General features: G+C 38.8%; 1 protein-coding gene across 6 annotated transcripts in view; it reads right to left on the minus strand.

Annotated features, from left to right (window-relative positions):
* PDE4D (phosphodiesterase 4D) overlaps positions 1 to 21,348 on the minus strand; it is a 508,545-nt gene that overhangs the window by 38,586 nt on the left and 448,611 nt on the right. For all 6 annotated transcript variants that reach the window (XR_010994389.1, XR_010994388.1, XM_068176179.1 and 3 more), the window contains one exon: positions 4,843 to 4,955. Coding sequence is in view for 4 of the 6 variants with exons in the window: in XM_068176179.1 (XP_068032280.1) it covers positions 4,843 to 4,955 (113 nt within the window). In the remaining 2 variants the exon portion in view is untranslated. The remainder of the gene's footprint in view (positions 1 to 4,842; positions 4,956 to 21,348) is intronic.

Genomic DNA, 21,348 nt, shown 5'->3' on the forward strand with positions numbered 1-21,348 from the left:
TCATTTTGGTTTACATTAAATATTTACAGGTAAGTAATTTTTAAAAAATAAAGTATCATTACGATTATTGTTTAAATGTACATAGTAGGTGACAAGTACTCTAAATATAACCCCTGTGTTACATTAGGATAAGCTCTGGACATTAGCTGGTCGATAAAATTGATACTTTGCGTATTTTCAAATCACCAAAAGAAATCTCAATTTTTTTTTTCAATAAATAGCACTAGTAACTGTCTGTAAATAGACTTCTACTCTAATCTGTAAGTATTTGCACATACCGGTATACAACCTGGACAATTTTAAGTCCATATTTAAAAAGTAGATTTGTAGTTAACTTGGTCTGACTAAATGAAATCAAAATTTTCTTGGCTCTAATACCTAAAAGAGATTCCTGGACAAGGGCATTCACTTGCACTTGTAGTGGGAAAGAAGTGCCCTATGACTGACATCTTCTATACTCTTTCTCTTTACCAGTTATTAGCAAGTCCTGCAAAAACATCATCTGCAGGAGAACTAAAGCTGAAACAAAAACGACTGAGTTTGAAACTTTTCCTATGTCTAAGTTCAGATACTTAGACACATAAAGCATCCAACAGGTGATGCTTGTTAAATCATGATTACAGAAGTGAAAATACACTTTTGCAAACAAGTTTCATTATACATACTTCTCCATTTTTGACTAATCTACAAATAATGCTAACTAACAGAGAGGGGTTGCTACATCTTTATTACTGGAATTATTAATTTGTGTATTGTCTTTCACAGAATAACTCTCAGATCCATAAATTAGGTAGTGGTAAACTGCATACTGGAAGAAGACAGTTCTTCTCCCAGAGAATTTAAAATCTATTAAATATTGCTTTAATATTATTTAGCATGAAAAAAAAAAGACCCAGGATACTACCCATTTAAAAAAAACTATTAAAAAAAGAAAAAAAAAGCTTAAAATCATCACTCTGCAAATTGGAAATTTTAAAATATCATTTACTTGTATATGTACATCAAAGTACAGCTGTATCTAAAGTTAGAAATCACAATCATCAAGTTAGTAGCCTCCTAAGCCCCATATTTTTCAGGAGATTACTCACAATTCAGTCTAACAAAAAGTGATATGGGTTGGGATACGTGGAAATGTGAACAGTTAAATACTGACATCTAATTATGCCTTGGGATCCTATCTCTAATGACCCAGATTTGTAAACTATATCCTAAAATTATTTTTTATCTGTTCAAGAAAGCATTGCCCAGAAAAACACAACAATACTACAGTCCACTAACATCAGGCAATATTAAGAATACATCATACAGAAAACCAGACAGTTCTCCAAAAATGAAAGATATTTTAGTCAATTTTCTATATTTAAGGAGCTTCTTTTATGTTTGCTTTGGAACCTTTCGAAACTTTAAAGGGTTTCTAGAGGAGAAGAAAGATGACAAACTTCCTACACTTTTGAAAATCTGGTTTTCTCTTGCTAGTACCCAATTTCAGAAGCCAGCAATGTAAGTAAACACCAAGTACTGTAAGATTCATAACAACACAATGACAAGTGACACTACAACTACATATTATGTCCTTTCAAAATCATATTGATTTACAAACTATGCCTATGGGTGCACCAGAGATCCATCCATCAGTTACTTCACATGCAATGGCTGGAAGCATTTGGAAATCTTTGTATCATTGAGATGGCTGGGAAATGGGAAATCATCTGGATATTCTAGTCATAGTGATGTAATGTAGGCAGCCAAGCATCACAGCAGGCTTCCTACAGAACAGATCTACAGCCTGCTTTCAATGTTTTTGGGTAACACTTAGTCCCACAACATACTGGGTCACATCCAGAGTTTGTGGATAGCACCCTGTCACTACTGCTTCAATCAATTTTAAGTAGGGAGAAGAAGGATCTTCTTATGTATCTGCGTCATTACACTTTCTCTCATCCAAAGCCGTGAGCTGGCACGTCATAGACTACTGCTAATTGAGCATGAGGGGCATCTAAACAGAATAAATATCCCTGGACTGGGATACGCTAATGCTAGTCCGACGCAAGCATTACAACAGTAAAGGGATTCCAAACAGATGAAGCCAGCGGTTCAGACTGTCAACTCACTGCACAGAAGAGGACTGGAGTTAAGACTCACTCCCTGGATTTCTCCAAGCATTCAGGACATGAAATACAGCTCCCACCCTAGTTTTCTTTTTTTTTCCTCTACTATGGCAGCCTTTCCACAATGGGCAAAAGTTCTTACCTAGTGCAGAGTTCAATTCTTACACCACCCCTTATAATCTTGCATTTGTTCACATAAATAAGGAAAACTAATACTAATGAAAATGCTGTTGCGTACAAAATAAAGGGGAGAGAAATAAGTAAGAGAAGTAGCTGAAAGTCCACGGGGAAAAACACCACACCAGCAGTCAGTTTTGTGGGTTGGATCTTTGAGAAATCCAGACAAAAAGAAAGAGAGAAACACTGTGAGAAACTATGTTCTTCTGTACCACCAACATTCCTTTTCCTGACTTTCTTATCTGATTTTACAGGACCAACTCTTCAGATAGAGAACAGAGTACTCTTGCATGTTCACTTCTGTACTGAAGTCTATGTTCTCAGCCTTGAGCAAAGCTTTTCTTCTTCAGTTTCTCAATAAGGTAGAATAGTATAATTTATCTATATGCCTCACTGAGAGGTTGAAGTTTGAAGTTATATTACAGTAGGAGGTATTGTATAAATGCTGGGTATGTTTCAGTAATAAGAATTAAAATTATTCTTTAGAATAACCTGCTGTACCCCGAAATGAAAATCCTCCAGCACTAATTTTTCTCACACTATGGTATAGGCTTGCTGGTTTATATCCAAGATTGTTCATATTCTGGTTATTGGCACAGTTTTAGACTTTGTTGTTGTTTTTGGTTTAGATTTTTTTTTTTGGTTTTTTGTCTGTTCCTTGGGTTTTTAAAATTATCTTACCAGCCAAAACAAAAATCTCTAAATGAGAAGGCTTAAAAGATCACTGAAAGATAACACACATTTGTATACAAGCAGTTAGATTCCCAAAAAGAGAGTGAAAATGCTTACTTAAACAAGTACAAACAAAAAATAGTATTAAACTCAGTAGCACCTCTGGGACTACTTACAAATGTAAATCAGTCATCAAATTTTATTTTTAAAATGTCCTCTTTTTGTAAAAATATGAATATACTTGGCAAACCCTTAAAAACATTGATTTGCAATTAATTTTACCTCATTCTAGAAACAGCTTACCCTCACTTTTATTCAAATACACTGCATATCTTATCTATTATAGGGAGTTAAGAAATAAATACTTGAAGAAAATGCAGCATTTTGTGAAAGAATGGTTATACAAACATCACAAGTCAGGAAATAGACAGGTGTTCAAACTTGTTAGCAAGAAAAGACCAGGTTGCATGTTGTCTGTCTGATCTCACTGCCTTTGGAAACAAAGTCTCATATTCATACAGTGCTGAAACAGCCTTGGAAACTCTTGACTTTTTAACTTACTGATGCATACACAATAGGTACTGAGTAACAAGATCTTTCAGCTACAATAAAAACTGAAGATGGAGTTCTGAGAATAGCGTAATGACAGGCAAGAAACTCTTAAAACAGAGACTGAATTGGTGCTAAGAGTCTCTAAAGCCAAGAAAAGCAGAGGGAATATTACATTGCAGGATTAAACTACAAGTGTGCAGATACTTCATATCTGGCATGCAGGCACACTTCAACAGGAACTTAAAAACAGTCAATAACAAAGAGCAGATACTTGGTAAGAGCAGTCAAAGCAAGACAGTAGAGTATTAAGAAGCTGAGTCAAAAAAACTATCTTCCAACTTAAAATATTAATTACAACTAAAATGGTTAAAAGATGCTAAAATATCATCAGCTGCCTTTGCAAACATAAGAGTAGGAAAACTAGCTTGTTTAATTAAAGCTTTCTTATAATTTCTAATTGTATATGTTGCTGTTCAAGTACTCAGTTGATGAAAAATATAAAAATAAATTTTGAAGTTACACAGCAGTTTTATTAATTCACCTTAAAAAAATAACTCCAGAAATGTACCTGCATATTTCTTACAAATCAAAATCAGGAAAGAAAATTTACTTATGGATGAAAGATGTCGAAACTCAATTTCAAATTGCAAAAACAAAGCACATACAGACCACAGCAGATCCCAGCACAGAGTTCCCAGATAATACAAATCCTCAGCTTCCAGGATGCAAAGGAAGTGCGCACTCTGTTGCAGAAGCACACCTCTGGATGTAGCTGTCTATTGTGATGGCACTTTGGTTGAGAGCATGTTCTTTCATAACAAATAGCATTATGAGAGATGTCATCACCATTGTTTACAAGTAGAATCCACCATACAGCTCCTCTGGGCTCAGGAGCTATCTTTATCACCTTTCATACTACTTTCTACACCGTTTCTAGGAAAGATCTAGGAAAGTTTCTAGTAAAGATTCTATATGGGGTTCTGTGAAAAGAAGGAGCAACTGAAGAGATAATTGCCAGCAGCCCTGAACAATCTCTTTCTGTTTTTAAACTAACACACACAAGAAAGCAGTGTAGCTCTACACAACCTGCATCACTTTCACAACTTGCACTGAAATTTAAAAGAATTGGTGTATAAAACCACATCAGAACCCGCTCCCGCTCCCAAGCCTACGTTTGGACACTGTTTGTCCAGGTGAAGTTTCTCCGCTCGGGGCCGCTCCAGCGCCTTGGCCCCTGCGGCCGCCCCTGACCCTGCACAGCCCCGGCTGCCGCGACCCCCGGCCCGCGCTCAGGGAGGAGCGGGACGGCGGGACCGAGCCCGCGGGCTCCTACCTTGTTCGAGGCCATTTCGCTGACGGAGTGCCTGGTCTGCAGGGTCTCCAGCTGGTCCAGGCACCAGTCCAGCTCCTCCATGGTCTCGCTAGCCAGTTTTTGGTAGGCCTCCTCTGCGAAAAGACAGGGAAAGGCGCGCTCAGTTCGCAAGCGTTTCACAGGGCTCACGGGGAGCGCCAGCGCGCCCATCCTCTGCTGCCGGGTGCCCGGACATGGGCGCTGCTCCCTCATTCTGCCGGCGCGGGCAGCGGCTCTGCCCCTCCGCTGGGCCGCGCTCTGCGGAGACACCGGGGGGCGCGGGCAAGTAACTTAGGTCCTGCCGGGCTCGCCCCTCGCCTCGACTCGCCGCCCGCCCCGGGGTCGCTGCCGCCCGCAGCGCCGCCCATCCAAGGGAGGTGTTCGGCTCCGCTCCGCGCCCCGGCACCGCGGCGGGGCAAGCACAGCGCGGGGCTGCGGCTGCTGGGGTCACCCACAACCATCCACTCTCCGCGGGCGGGAGCGCTGAGCCGTCCTCCCCTCCTTCTCTTACCTACCGACCGCGGCACCATCAGAAATTATCCGGGTAACCTGTATAGAAGCGTGAGGGAAGGTGTAAGAGCACATGTAAGTGCTCCGAACAACGCCGGCCCGCCGAAGCGCCAGCTGTCAAAGGAGTGCTCAAATAACTGCAGTCGTATTTGTTCTAACCCAAAACCTGTATGTGTGTGTGCTAGAGCAGGCACAAAATATTGCATGTTGGCTGTAAGCACAAAAGAACAGATGAAAAGGTTTTGGAATTGGATATAGGAACACAATATGGGAAATGAACCTAATAATGGTATGGAAAACCATGGTTTAACCTAAATTGCTAAATATTCAGTTGAAACTAACTGTCTTGCAGAAGTTTCAGTTAAAGACAGGAGGACATACCCCTTCTTCAGCAACTCCCCAACAACAGGAAATCTGTTGTCAGTATGCAAATAATTTTAGAAAAATAATCCTATATACAGAGTGCAAGCCTCACCTACCAAGCCTGGCTATTTTTTATTCTAATGTAGATATGAAGGCAAGAATGCTTTTCCACATTGAACTCAGAGCTGAGTGAGTTTTAGCCCAGGTATCTCGTTTTGCAAGCTGTGTATCTGAAACATCAAGTTTTGAAACTGCTGGCATGGGCACATCTAGATCAGCTACATGCAAACATTCCTCCAAGGCAGAGAAATGTTTCTTCAGTGCACTGGTTATGAACATCTATAACATTTCCCTTAGTTGTTTCACATATATAACATCTCTCTTTACTTGTTTCACATCAAATTAACCTTATTTTCAAAATGTCAGACAACCAAAAAGCCAGGAAAAGAAATTAACTAAAACTCCTTTTCAAATAAAACATCCCAGCATGGACTACTGCCAAATAGCTCAGTGCATTACTGTACAACATCCTGGATGCTAGACCTGTATCTTTTTATGTTTCTGAACACATGCTCAGAAACTTCAAGTTCCCTCACAACTTTTAAACTTCACATACTTGTGGCTATTGCAAAAACACCCTACAATTTTGAATAAAGTTCACTATCATCTGAAAAAAAAGTAACACAGGAAGAAGTTTGAATTGAGATTAATTGGCAGAACCATTTAATGAAAATTTTGCAGTGCTTGCCACTTCAGTAAACACATTAACCAACACTCAACAAAACCCCTTCCCATTAAATTGTAAACTCTGTTCTTCAGATGCATACTTACTACAAATGCTGTCTGATCCAATTCCCTGACCAATAAAGTAATGATTTCCTGCCTCTTTATCTATTGGAAGAGAATCCATGATGGTCTATAATGCAACACACATCACAGATCACTAGTTCTTGAACACAGTAAAACAAATTTGTATGATGGTATTTTCCTGCTAGCCTGAAGTCTGCCCAACTGCAATACTTGAAAATCAGGTACTGGGAACCATGTTTTTCTTAACAAGATCTTCCTTCTTAATGTCCCTTCTAATATTTAAGAGAGTATGTAGATAAGGTTTTTTTCCCAAGTATGAAAACAACAAAATAAATTCAAGGGACAAAATATTAAGATAAAACTAAAAAAATGTTCAGTTTGCTATTTATTTAGCAAAAATATATACATTACCAATGGCACCTTAACATCAGGAATCTTTGTCTACTATTTACCTTACCAGTATATCTCAAAGTACATTAGAAAGCAGAATCCATCACTCACAAGTACGTCACCCTCAGGTTGCTTCTCACAATCTCCCACTTCAGACTGCCACACTTCAAGAGTCTGTGACTGCCATGGGGACCTGACTGACCACTCAGGCTATGTAAAATTCTGATGGCCAATGCTAGGCTTAAGACTTGCTGGACTTGGCACCTCCTGACAATTCTTAGAACTCGGAGCTGTCAGACCAATCTTAAATGGAAATAAAAGGTTTTCTAAATGATGGCAAAGTACCCATCAAACAAGCACACCTACAGTTCTGAAGGGCAGAACAACCATAGGAAAGCTTTTGTCTGAACAGTACCAAAGCTATATATTTGGCCCACACTTTTGTTATACAATGTGGTGGAAAATGTTGAGGTTAACAGCTTTTCAAATATAACACTCTGGTGCCACTAAGCTAAGAATAAATGAATAATTATCAGCTGTGCAGCTTTGAGAACCTCACCAACACAGTTTCTGACTTGTCTGATACCTCTAAGATAGAACCCTGTAATTAGATCCAGGACTGATCTACCAATAGGGTTTTTTTGTTCTAGACACATGATCAAGCTTCCCCACCCAGATGATGAAGTCTTAAAACAGATTAACTTCTGAAAATGAGAGGCATCTTGAAATGTCAAAGGTTCTTTTATGTCCCATTAGGCTCTAATATAAGGAAGAGACATTTTAATACCAGCTGCTTTAAGAATTTGCATGTTATTTTGTATATGTTTTTAGAAAAAAGGAAGTGACAGCAAATGTTCTCTTTTCAGTTTACAGGTTACAGGCAATTCCAATATATGTAGCTTTCAGTATGGTACATAGGAAAAAAAAAAAAACCAAACAAATGAAAGGCTAGCAGAAAGAAAAAGATCTACCATAATCATTTGGCACTGCACAGCTATTTTTAAAAGCGTATTCTACTGTCTGTGTTTATAGAAGTCTTGATTCTTAGCACAGTGCCTAACACACCACTATAGATGGCTGTACTTTAACTCACATGATAATTTGGGAACAATTTCTGTTCAAAAATTTTGAAGGGAAAAAATTACTATATGGCAATACTTATATAGAGTGTCCACTTTACGTAATGGTTTGTCATGATTTTCTTATATGGTATTCTGCTATTCTTGGAGAACAAAAAGCAATATTATACTTTTCCACTCAAGTAGAAAGGTGCTCAAGTGTATTTGTAGTAATCTTTGTAGTATTTTAATGAGTTTCAAAAGAGCAAAATCAAAAAACAAGTACAGATTCTTCATTATTGTCTGATCAGTTGAGATCATCTAAGTGACACAAAGATCCTGGAAAAGAGTTGACTCAGCAAGCACACAGTGAAGGCCTTTGACAACTTGCCTTAAAATGGGAGTGTCTTGGAGGCAAGACAAGAACTCTGCTAAGCAGTGATGTGATCCAGAGAGTCTTGGCATGTGTACTGTCTTTTGGAGCTGCAGGCTGCTGGAAGAAGCTCTGAAAACCTCCAGGCTAAATGAACAGAAGATCTAACCAGAAAAGGAAAGTCAAAAAAGGTGTACACCCCCTGATAAACAATGCTAAAAGTAAACTGGTAACAACAGATGAAAAGAAAGTTGAGGTACTCAACAAGTTTTTGTCACAATCTTAATTTCTCTCTTTGCACACCTCTTGAGAGAACAGACGGATGGGGACTGGGATAGCAAATGCATTGTAAGGGAAGATCAGGTTTGTGACCAGCTAAGGACCTCTAACATAGATAAGTCTATGGGACCTAATGGGATACATCCCAGAGTCTTCAACTAAATGCCTGATATAGTTACCAAGCCACTCTCCATGATATTTGAAAAGTCATGGCAGTCAGATGAGAAGTCCTTCATGACTGGAAAACAGTAAACACTGTGCCCATTTTTAAAAAGGGTAGAAAGAGAACCCTGGCAACTACTGACCTGTCAAGATTACTTCTGTGCCTGGGAAGATCATGGAACAAATCTTCCTCAAAGCTGTGCTAAGGCACATGGAGGACAGGGAGGTGACTTGAGACACCAGCACAGCTTCACCAATGGTAAGTCCTGCCTGAGCAATCCAGTGGCCTTTTGTAGTGGACTGGCTGCATCAGTGGACAAGGTAAGGGGTGTGGATGTTCTGGACTTCTGTAAATCCTTTGGCATGGTCCCTCACAACATCCTACTCTCTAAATTAGAGAGAGAATGGATTTGTGAAGTGGAAGATGGATAATAAATTGGTTAGATGGTCACATCCAGAGGGTGGTGGTCAAGGACTCAGAATCCCAACGGATATCAGTGACAAGTGGTGCCGTAAGGGGTCTGTACTGGGACCAGAGTTATTTAATATCTTCAGTGATGTAGACAGAGGGATCAAGTGCACCCTCAGCAAATTTGCAGATGACCCCAAGCTGAGTGGTTCTGTTGACACACCTGAAGGATGGGATGTCATCCAGAGGGACCTGGAGAAGTTGGGAACATGTGGCCCATGGGAACTCCATGAGATTTAATAGACCAAGTGCTTGTGCTGCATCTGGGTTGAGGTAATCCCTGGTATCAACACAGGCTGGGAATTAACAGATCCAGAGTAGCCCTGGGGAGAAGGACTTGGGGGTGCTGGTGGCTGAGAGGCTGCACATGCCCCAGCCATGTCACGCACAGCCCAGAGAGCCACACGTGTCCTGGGCTGCATCCAGAGCAGTGTGGGCAGCAGGGGAGGGAGGGGATTCTGCCCCTCTGCTCTGCCCTGCTGAGACCCCACCTGCAGTGCTGCATCAGCTCTGGGGTCACAGCACAGGAAGGACATGGAACTGCTGGAGCAAGTCCAGAGGAGGCCAGAAGCATGATCCACAAGCATGATCAGAGGGATGGAGTACCTCTCCTATGAGGAAAGACTGTGTTGGGATAATTTAGCCTGGAAAATAGAAGGCTTTGGGGTGACCTAATTGTGGTTTTCCTGTACCTGAAGGGAACCATCAAGGAAGATGGAGAGAGGCTTTTTACAAGTGAATGTAGTGACAGGACAAGGGGGAATGGCTTCAAATTGAAAGAAAATAGGTGTATATTAGGTATTGGGAGAAGGTCTTTACTGCAAGGGTGGTGAGACACTGGAACAGGTTGTCCAGGAAGCTGTGGATGCCCCATCCCAGGAAGTGTTCAAAGCCAGGTTGGATGGAGCTCTGAGAAATCTGGTCTGGTAAAAAGTGGCCTTGCCCATGGCAGGAGGTTTAGAAGTAGATGATCTTCCAACCCAAACCATTTTATGATTCTATGATCTACTGTGAGATTCAGACCCTGGACGTCATCCCTGAATTTTCTGTCCATCTTTTTGCTCTTCAGCTTACTGAGTTTGGAGCAACGGAATTGCAGAACCAAGATTTTCAGTTTCCCTTACAACTACCATTTCAATAAAATCCTCGGAGTTTCAAACCAATAAGTTTTTCTGTAAATGAGGAAGTTCATACTTATGGACATAACTGATGACCTAAAATTGAAGTGACTGTTATATTTAGTTAATATTGATAGTTTCTATTAATTATAGGCATGTTAGCTCTTATTCAGCACAGAGATAGCATCCATTTTCTTGCAAATTATTTTTTATATATATACTGAGAAAATCACACATATTGTGACTTAAAAGGCTATTTTTAAGGAGTGTTCACATGTGTTACTGTTGATAAAATGTAATTATGAAAGACACTTGTTCAGCATCTAGAAATTTATGCACATCTCTCCACAATCACAGGCAAACCAATACCCTTGATCAGATTTTAGAATGAGCATCTGGGAAAACCACTCAGCTGCAGCAGGTTTCTCAGCAAGTGGCTTTATAGTCCCACTCATAACACACATTTTTTTCCACGCTACAAATATCTCCAAGTTTCTTCTCTAGTTAAAGAAAAAATTCTTTGTACATGTTAGTAGCCTTACACATAGAGACTGTCCAAATGACAGGGTTATAATGCTTTATACAAACAGCACTAGCTTTAGGCTGTGAAAAATGCCTTGTATCCTTGAACAGAGAAGGTAGAAACTTTCAGGGTATAATAGGAGGAAAATGAAAAATTCCAGTTATGCTCAACTTGTCAAAATACTTGATTATAGTTACATAATAAAAAAGGAGTGCATAAAGAATTGTACAGACAAAACACCCATTAAATGAGGATCTAGGAAAAAAGTAATTTTTATTCCTGAAACAGATTTTATTTCTCTCATGGTCTTATAACAAACCAAATATCTCATGCAACAATATCTCTGCGTACTAAGACTCTATGTCAAGGGCAAAAGGATAAAAAGTATATGTTTATATTGTTATGAAACCTGGTAGCAGGAACACTGCAGATATCTAGGAAGAACTTACTGGGCTCTTGAAACAGGCCTATAACAGTTAGTTTAAATAAAACACTTCTGATTCCTTTATAACAAACAACTGTATCATTAGGCTCTCACTATGTGGTTTGGTTTCTCAGTGTGGGACTGCTAACTTGTGCTGGCTTTTTTTTCCTGCAATAATTTTATGTATTTCTTGGAAAAAAGGTCTGGAACAAAGTTACTCATACTGATATAATTTGCCCCAAAGTCTAGATGAATTTCTGCATGAAGTATTTGCAAATTTGTCTAAACAAACAGTCTTGAGAAGCCATACTAAGGCAGAATATTAAAAAAAAGTGTTTTCTCTTGAAGACAAGCAGGAAAACATGCATACAATACAGACAGTATATTTAAACAATTTACTGCCTCAATGACAAAGCACACCAAAATTTTGCAGTGTGAATGTTTAAATCCACCCTTTTCTATTATCAAATATTCAGCAAGACCAAATGAATGTATTTTTGTTACAGTGCTCCTTTCCCCTCTGACCAATTTGACAAAGTACTAACACATTCCTTACTCCATTGCATATAAGAATTTGCCAGAAGCACCACTGTCACTTACTCACTGACAAAAAGAAGTAAGCCTTTTCATCAAGCAATCAACTTGCCCAAAATGAAGAAAAAGGAGGAAGCTGTTGATTTTCAAGTAGCTCATGTAGCACAATGTCCTTTTAGTGTATTTTTGTTGTTTTTTCATGAAAAAACTTAATTTTGAGAAAAGGTCTGTTGCTTTTTAAAATCTCTTTTTCTCCCAACAGCTAGGAGAGAATTGTGTCAATTATATTCTCTTGTCAACAAGGAGTTCAATAATGGATTCATTGCTCAAGTTGCTTTCTTGTCCTATTTTTATATCATAGAAAAAATATTTCTTCTAGTGGAGAGGATATATCCTCAAATCAGTTTCCCCTGTAGCTGAAAGCCATTTTCTTTCCAAGAAGGATACTGCTGTTGATTCAACATAATGAGAGAAGGGAAAGGTTTTAAAAGTGGAACAAAATCAGAGGCAACAGGCACAAACTAAACAGGGTGTTCCCTCTGAACATTGCAAAACTTTCACTGTGAGGTGACTGAACCCTGGCACAGGTTGTTCCGTGGAGTCCCTATGCTTGTAAATCTTCAAATGCCATCAGACATAATCTAGGCAACCAGCTACAGCTGGCACTACCTAAGCAGGGGGATTGGACTATGTGGCCTGCAGAAGTCCCTTTCAGCTTCCACCATTCTGCGATTAAATTAGCAATTGAGAAAATAAAAGCCATTTTGCAAAAGAGTGTGTGGTTCAAATGGCGATGCTGTCATGTTTGCAATTCTGTAATAGTCTTTGTCCCTGCTAGAAGGGATCAAAGGATATTACACTGTTTCCATCAGGATTTTGCTGAGGAGTTCTTTTCATCTATATTGCTATGGACATTATGATGAAAACAAGAAATAAAAATCACTAAATGTAAGTGTGTAAAATTTCACTATTAAAAAGACCACAGTTTTATTTTCCTGCTTTCTTAGGCCATATAATCTGAACACGGAACAGCTCAAGTTTTTATCAAAAAGTGCTCATTAGAAGTCATCAGCTTCACTTTTAAGCAGATTACTATTGGTTTTTCTTGAGATGTCAATAGCTCGAAAACCTAGCAACTCTGTTCTGCAGAAAAATGTTTATTATCAACTGGAACTTGCTTAGATCAAGCTGAAGTGTGAAAATTGGGGGTTTCGTCTTGGAAATAATATTATATCTTTTATGTGGGTTTGAGTGTCCTTCAGAAACTTTACAAATACATATTCAGATATCACTATGGAATAAAATAAAGTTATTGGTAAGTACCAAAGCAGATAAAGTCTGTTTCCTTAAGCTTTTGTGTCTTTGTGTAGTTGACTTGACTGCTGAACTCCCTGACATGCAGTGGTGCGGACTCAGCTCACACTATAAGAAAAAAAATATAAATGCCAAAGTCTAAAAAAAGCTTAATCTGTCTTCATCTTTGCCAAAAAACCTGAGTAGAATTCATGGTGTCTGACAAAGTGGGAAAACTGAATGAAAGAGTTAAGGCATTCACTTTGGCTCTTCTTCATATAAATCCTCTGGTGTCCAATAAGAAATGTGCTCAAACTGCATGTTGTGTGTGTTTGTTTGCTTGTTTGAGGACAGTGTTAATAGGCTTTTCTATAAATTCACCATTTTTGCAGGGTTTATCCTTAATACATTTAATAAATCTCTACCTTACTATCAGAATTAGCTGGCTGTGCTCAGTGATTTCAAAAGTTAAAAAGTTACTGTTGATAATACACACCTATTTCCTAAGAGAAGCATTCTAAAATGTCCCACTGTTTTTGGTCTTAATTCTAATTTGAAACAGAGATGCATGATATTGCTAAGATAAAGTAATTTAACTGATGGCAAGACTGAGCTGAGAGAGGTTTTATCTCAGAACCACAGACATTGCAAGAGAGCAGAAAGTTCTCAGCCTTGCCCCAGCTGTGTAGCAGGAAGAATGCATTCTTTCCGACAAAGCAAAAGGAGAAACACAAGAACACACAAACTCAATCATCTTTATTCCTGAAAGCAGAAGAAAGGGCAGTAGCATGAATGAAGTTTCCTTCTTTCTTTCCATGAAGCTGTTCTTCCCTCCACACACAATTAGCTGGGTTGTATTTACATAGCAGAGGGGCTACACTTTTTCACTCTTCCCTAAAATAAGAACAGAGGCAACTGGCAAACATCCCTTTTAGCTTCAATATTTATTTAGTTTTTAAAGCTTTGTTCCCAGGTCAAGTGGTGTCTGAATCAGCCTTTGGGTTAACAGCACACTCCTTAACACTGAACTCTCATGCCCTACTAATGACAATGGAAAAATGTGAAATTCTTGTCTGAATGGATACTCTTGACAGATTATTCCCAGTGAATATGTGCTGAATCAGACCCTTGCTCTACAAAAGGTACAGATCATCTCCTCCATCTCTTGTAAAATGCCATACTTCTCTGTGACAGTGCTGAAGAAGTGAATAATCCTTTTGCCTACAAGTACAAGACTAAGATGGTAGATAAACTCTGGTTTTAGTTAGGTAATTCTAACAGAACTTTTACTATTGTCACCAATATTTTTATAATCTTGGTTTTAGCATAACTGCTTATGGATATATTCAAAATATTATTCTAGTAGTACTCAAGAGACATATTCAGGATTAGATGGTACAAATCCATCAAAATATGGGGTCTTCTCTCCTAGTTTTTTTTTTCTGTTAATGTTCTTTTGATATGGATAAATAGGAAGCTTCTCCCCTTCTAGTCCTGCAAGTGACCAGTATAATTTTTCTTCTCATTTTGCTTTGTGTCAAACCACAGGATAATATAAAAGACAAAGAACATAATAAGTAAGAATCAAAATAGAAATTAAAAAAAAAAAAACAACCCAAGTAATATGATTTAACATACAATACACAAAATTGAATCATGGAAGTTATCAAAACATTTTTTTTAAAGAAGGAAAAGAAAAAAGTAACAGTTTAAGTCCCAGTAACAATATTCATGTGTGGACTTCAACATTTCCAGTGATTGCATTTTAAAATAAAAATAAAATGTCCTGAGATCTGGGGGCCAACACCACTTTTCTCCTGAAGAATTAGAGCACCAGCAGCTGATTGAAGCAGAGCTTCTCTACATTTGCTGGTGAAATCAGTTCACCCAAGGGAAATATAAGTTTTTCAATATTTTTCAGGGAAGCACAGGCATTTTAAATGTCATTAGTCATCAGTTAAAATGCAAGTATTGGGAAATAAGATACATACAACTTCTAAACTATATTATTAAGAAGTGCCAGGCAACTCCAGAATGGATCCACCACGGGCCAAGGCTGAGTCTGTCAGTGACAGTGCCAATACCTCTGGGACAGTGTATTTGAGAGGAAAAAAGTTGTGCAGAAGCAAATTGTGGCCAGAAAAGAGTGGGGTGAGGATATGTGACAGGAGCAGCCTTGAAGACACAAAGGTCAGTGCAGAAGGAAGGGCAGGAGGTGCTCCAGGTGCCAGAGCTGAGATTCCCCTGCAGCCCATGGTGCAGACATGGGAAGATAGCTGCATGCCCATGGAGGAGACCCATGCTGGAGCAGCTGGATGCCTGGGAGTCAGCAGTGACCTCATAGGAAACCTGTGCTGGAGTAAGGTCCTGGCAGGGACCTGTGACTCTGTGGGGGACCCATGCTGGAGCAGGCTGCACCCAAAGGACTGCAACCTGTGGAAGCAACACATGCTGGAGCAGTTTGTGAAGAACCGCAGTCAGCGGGAAGGGCTCACACTGGGGAAGTACACAGAGAATTGTCTCCCGTGGGAGATATCCCATGATGGAGCAGGTGAAGGAGTCCTGTCTTGAGGAAGAAGCAGTGACAGAAACAATGTGTGATGAACTAACCATAACCTCCATTACCCACTCCCCTGCAACACTGGAGGGGAAGAGGTAGAGGAAACTGGGAAAAAAGTTAAGCACAGGAAGTAGCAGACAAGGTGGAAAGGTGATTTTAAGATTTTGAAATTTTAAGATTTGAGTTTTAATTCTCATTATCCTTCTTTGATGTGATTGTTAATAAACTAAACTAATTTTCCCAAGTTGAGCCTGTTTTGTCTGTGATGGTAACCAATGAGTAATCTCTTTCTGGCCTTATCTCAACCTGTGACTCTTTTGTTATTCTTTCTCTTCCTGTCCAGTTGAGGGAGGGAGTGATAGAGCAGGTTTGCTAGGCACTGGTGTCCAGCAGCATGCACATCAAGCTTATTCTACCTGCTAGAGGGAAGTCCCCGATATGAGGAGTTAAAAAATACCAAATATAGTTATGATGAACATTTTCTTTGATTGTTTTGGAAGTCATTGTGGTAGATAATGAAATTCAATGAGAAATAAAGAAAAGGATTGAAAAAGAATGAGATTAGCTATAAAACAAGAAGAGATGCTCAATTTGGTCAGACTCCATAATGAGACAATGAATTTTCCAAAAGAGAAAATGGTATAAACTGGAGAATAGTCATTAGATTATAAAATTTTCAACTGGAAAACGGCAGCTAAAACCACAGCTCTAATGAATTCTTGTGCATAACTCCCATTGACTGCAACAAACTAGAATTTCACTGAAGTGTCACTCCAGAGTTGTCAGGAGTGATAGAAGGACTGATGAATAGAGATTGTAAAATGACAGTGGTGGTTGTATTTTCTTTTTTAACCTCTTAAGATATGGCCTTACTAGTGCCCAGTACAGGGGGACAATCCCTGCCCTGCTCCTGCTGGCCACACCATTGCTGATCCAGGCCAGGATGCCATTGGCCTTCTTGGCCACCTGGGCACACCCTGGCTCATGCTCAGCTGCTGTCACCAGCACCCCCAGGTCCTTTCCAGCCACTCTGTCCCAGCCTGTGGCACTGCCTGGGGCTGTTGTGACCCAAGGGCAGGACCTGGCACTTGGCCTTGTTGAACCTCTTACTGTCAGTGTCAGCCCGTCTATCTCACATCTCCAAGCCCCTCTACAAAGCCTTCCAATACTACTATCCAACATGATGTGGTCCCCAAACTTACTAAGGGTACACTAAATCCCATAAATCAGATAATCAGAAAAGATACTGAACAGGATTGGGCCCAATTCTGAGTCCTGAGAAACACCGCTAGTGATCAGAATCAATTAAAAACTGATTTTTTTAAATAAATCTGTTCTTATTAGAAACAAACACATAGCAATCTAGAACAAGTAGCTGAACCTTCTGCTATAAGAAACTTTAAATCAGGCTTTGATTATCAGGAAAATTCTCTTAACCTCTGTAACACAACTATTGTTGTGACTCTAGATTGCTTCTTAATGGGTTTTGCAACCTTAAATATGGAAGAGTGTTCTGATTTAAATTCCATTTGGTCCAGTGTAAATGTCACTCTTTTTTTAAGGCAAGGAGAGTGTTTTGTATGCAGAGGTATAATTTTAACACCTTATTCTCTAAAACACAGTACATCTCTGCAAAGGAAATAATGGAAAAATAAATGGCTACCTCTTAGCCAATAGATAGACATCAGATTTTAATAGTGGCACACTGATTTACTGTAGGTGAGGATGTGGCCTGTAGCTTACATTTGTTTATACGAATGAATTCAGCCTCAGGAGTAAGAAGATAAGTCTGTAAAGTTAGTCCAGCAAACAGGACAAGCCGTGTGCTCCAGCGAGTTTAGACAAGTGGTCAAGGTATTGAAATGTGAAAGCCAAAAATGAGTGTTTTACATAATCTACAAAGTTAACTCATATATACAAATCTTAAAACAGTTCATAGTCAACGCAACATTTTTTGTCATGGAGAAATAACAGTGCCTGAGCTTAATTGACTGCTGATGGCCCTGCTTGCCAGGCACAGGAAGCTGGTGAACTGCAGCTTGGGCCACCCTGGTGCATCTAACATGAAGAGTCACAGGATGAGGCTGTGCTGCAGAGCTCACGGCAGGAAGGTATGTGCTGTGTACAAAATCAGACAATCTGATTTTCTCCTCTGGGATGGTTCAGTCCAGTAAACTACATGCACCTTATAGTCATTAAAGTTGCATATTTTTTACCTCCTGCCAGAGATGCTTCATAGATCCATAGAATCATGGAGCAGTTAAAGTTTGAAGGGACCTTTTAAAGATGGTCTAGTCCAAACCTCTTGCAATGAACAGAGACATCTTCAGCTGGATCAGTTTGTTTAGAGCCCTGTCCAACCGAATTATTCCTACAGAAATTCTGTCCTGTAAAATTCTGAGGCCAACTCAAAACTTCTTCTAGAATTAGAGGATCTTTGCTTTGACTATGGATAGGTAATCAATTGATTAAAAATGATTCTCAGGTACCCTGTTAGCTTCAAAAATGGTTCTCAGGTACCCTGTTAGCTTCAAAAGCTTCTATTTTTTTTTTTTTTTTTTCATACAACAAGAATAATTTTGAGGCACAATTTGACTTGCATCACCAGTTACACAAGAATAATTTTGGGGCAAAATATGACTTGCAGCTAAAGTTAATATAGTAGTGACGGCAAGCTCTCAGAAAAAATAAAAGACATAACTCACATGTTCCATAACACTGCACCACCAAGGGCTGTGATACTTGAATGACAGTCCTCAGTGTACCCAAAAGAGCAAAATGTTATGCTTGGGAAGGGAGCAAGTGTTTAATTTATATCTGCTGCAATAAATAAAAATATAGGAAGTTTCTGGTTGAGTCTGCTAGGGAAACAAAAAAAATAAGATCTTCTTGCTTATCATAAGAAAACTTTACTATTAGCAAAGCAGTTAGGTGGAAGAAGAAATTAATGATGAAAGAGAATGTGAGAAGAAATGCAATCTCCTTAGCATTCAGGTGGAATATGGTAAACTGTGGCATTCACATTCTCTAGACAGAGAGACATAATTCTGTCTCTCAGGAGAAGCACATGGAGAAGAAGAGAAAACAGTCTTTATCTCTGCTCCTTTGTTTTCCCCATTTGGAATGTGGTATGAAGATTGTTTACCTGAAGTGATTGCTTGATTGGATTCTGGTGAAGGTTGTTTGGGTTCAATGACCAATCAGATCCAGCTGAGTCTTGGACTCTCAGCAGAGAGTCACGAGTTTGTTAGTAGTTGATAGGTAAGTAAGAAGTAAGTTTGTAGAATAGGATAGTCTAAATAGTATATGAATGTAATGTACTATAGTTTTAATAAAGCTATCCTTCAGCCTTCTGATCTGGAGACAGACAACATAATTTCTTCCTTGTCAGGGTTTCCCTTTTTTAGTATAGTACACTTGTGGGTGGCTCTGACCAACAAAGGTCACGATTTGATCGTATAAATACAATTAGTGGCTTACAATATAGTCATCAGCCATGAGTCCTGCATCAGGTCTGATAAAAAAATCAAAGGTTGGGCAAAGCAAAAAATCCCACACTGTTGCCACATTTTTTAACATTGTGCAATTAGCTCTGTTAGAAAATGAAACTTATTACTAAGAAGGAAAGGATATCAGATGATAATGTTTTTAATTAACATCATCCACACAACAGAAGTCCTGAGAGGCTTGGGCTATGCAGCCACAATGTTACAGAGGAGGAATATACTGAAGGAAGTGAGCTTCTAAAAGAATTTTGCTCTCTGTTTTTCCATGGAGAAATTTGGAATGCAGAAAAACAGACAGTTCTGTCATATTTCTTTTAAATTCTAAATTATCATTCCACCAGAAATAGATTAAACATATTTCAGCAAAATTCCTAATGTTTGCTGCACTTTTTAAAATATTTAAATATAAAATGATATTTTATAATATGTCACTTAAGCAGGTATGAACTTTTGGATGGGGATAAGAGCACACTACTCAACAGTGAAGGCCAAGTCCAAAACAAAAGTGTTTCTTGGAACCGGGGTTTGTATTTACCTAATCCATCACAAATTAATCTCCTACCTACTGAAACTAGTCCTGAATTATACAACTGGAAATAGAAACTTTTATAATCCCACAATAAATTCCCAAATGATTCAGTCCTAATACATAGCTAAAGCACATTCCATGTGATTAGTAGCTTATATTTGAAATTTTGGAAATCTACAGACAACTATTACCCAAAAGGAAAAAGTTATCATGGTGAGCTCAGTACCACTGTATCTGACATCATTACTCCCACAGATGAGTGCAGCAATGGGGTATGTCCTTAGATCCTTACACTTGGTGATGTCCTGAAAAATACTAAGGTTAATTTTCCCTTTAGTCATATTTTCTCTCCTACTTTAAGATAAATGAGAACAGTTCTGGCTTATTCATGATTTAAAATAATTTTGATTACTTCTGTTTACTATTTTAGATGCATATAATTCAGCTAATATCTTCCACAGCTCTAAATTGCTCCCAAAATTCAGCACTGAATTTATAATTTTCTTACTTTTCTTTCTTTCTGCTTTTTACATAGACATTGGTTTAAACTCCCTTTGTATAAACTACAAAGGATTCCACTGCGCTGCTCTACTTGACAAATACCTATTGAGAAGCACTTCACAGTCTGCCCAGATTAGCATTTTTAATCACTATAAATAGACTGGTGTAAGGACAGTCTATGAGTCTCTAATATGCATAAACACTAAGAATCACTCACCCAAATTCATGACATCTGTGGCAACAAAGTGCATGAAGGTAGTCGGTGGTGAGATGTTAAGAAGAAAAATTCTGTGCTCCACACTATCATTTAAAGATTTGAGATCAGTTTATCACTGTGCATCTGCACACATAAATTCAGTCTGCCCGGCCACGTCTTTCTAAATCAGAATCACAGAAGCACAGATTAAGCTGAGCTGGAAAGAGCCCACAAGAATCATCGAGTCCCACTACTGGCCCCGCACAGCACCATCCCCAAGAATCCCACCACATACCCAAGAACATTGTCTATATAAGACTCCTTTACTTAAACATTAATTGCAAATCTCCATGAACATCCATGAATGGTGCATAGTCAAGTTTAATATTAGTTTCACCTTTGCCTCAATTATGAATATCCTTTAAAAAGGATTTTAGCTTCCATTATTTAATCTTTTTTTTTTTTTGATGAAAGACTGAAATATAAATTTTCACCAAATAAATATAAACTATTCTTCAAGTTCCTGCACTCCAGCCAGGTGATGCTCAAATGAAGGTTTTCCCAGAAGGCTATTTTTTTATTTGTCAGTCAGACTATAATTAAACAAAGATAAAATATACAACAAATGTAATTTTCTGATTCCATGTGGAACCTCCTTCATTGTGTGAAAGATTCCTAACAGAGCAGTTCATATTGCAATATAATTAAAATTTGGAATCCCACAACAAGTGGGACAACACTAATGAGGTAAATAATAATGTAAGGGGTAATAGATGTGAATAGACTTCAAAGAGAATGCCAGGTGCAAATGTAAACAAACCTAAAGCACATAAAATTTAAGTTAGGGCTTTGCAGTGATGTCATCTTGCAGTATGATGTCAGGCCTGAAG

The sequence above is a fragment of the Anomalospiza imberbis genome, chromosome Z (genome assembly GCF_031753505.1).
Source record: "Anomalospiza imberbis isolate Cuckoo-Finch-1a 21T00152 chromosome Z, ASM3175350v1, whole genome shotgun sequence".
Lineage (NCBI taxonomy): Eukaryota > Metazoa > Chordata > Aves > Passeriformes > Viduidae > Anomalospiza > Anomalospiza imberbis.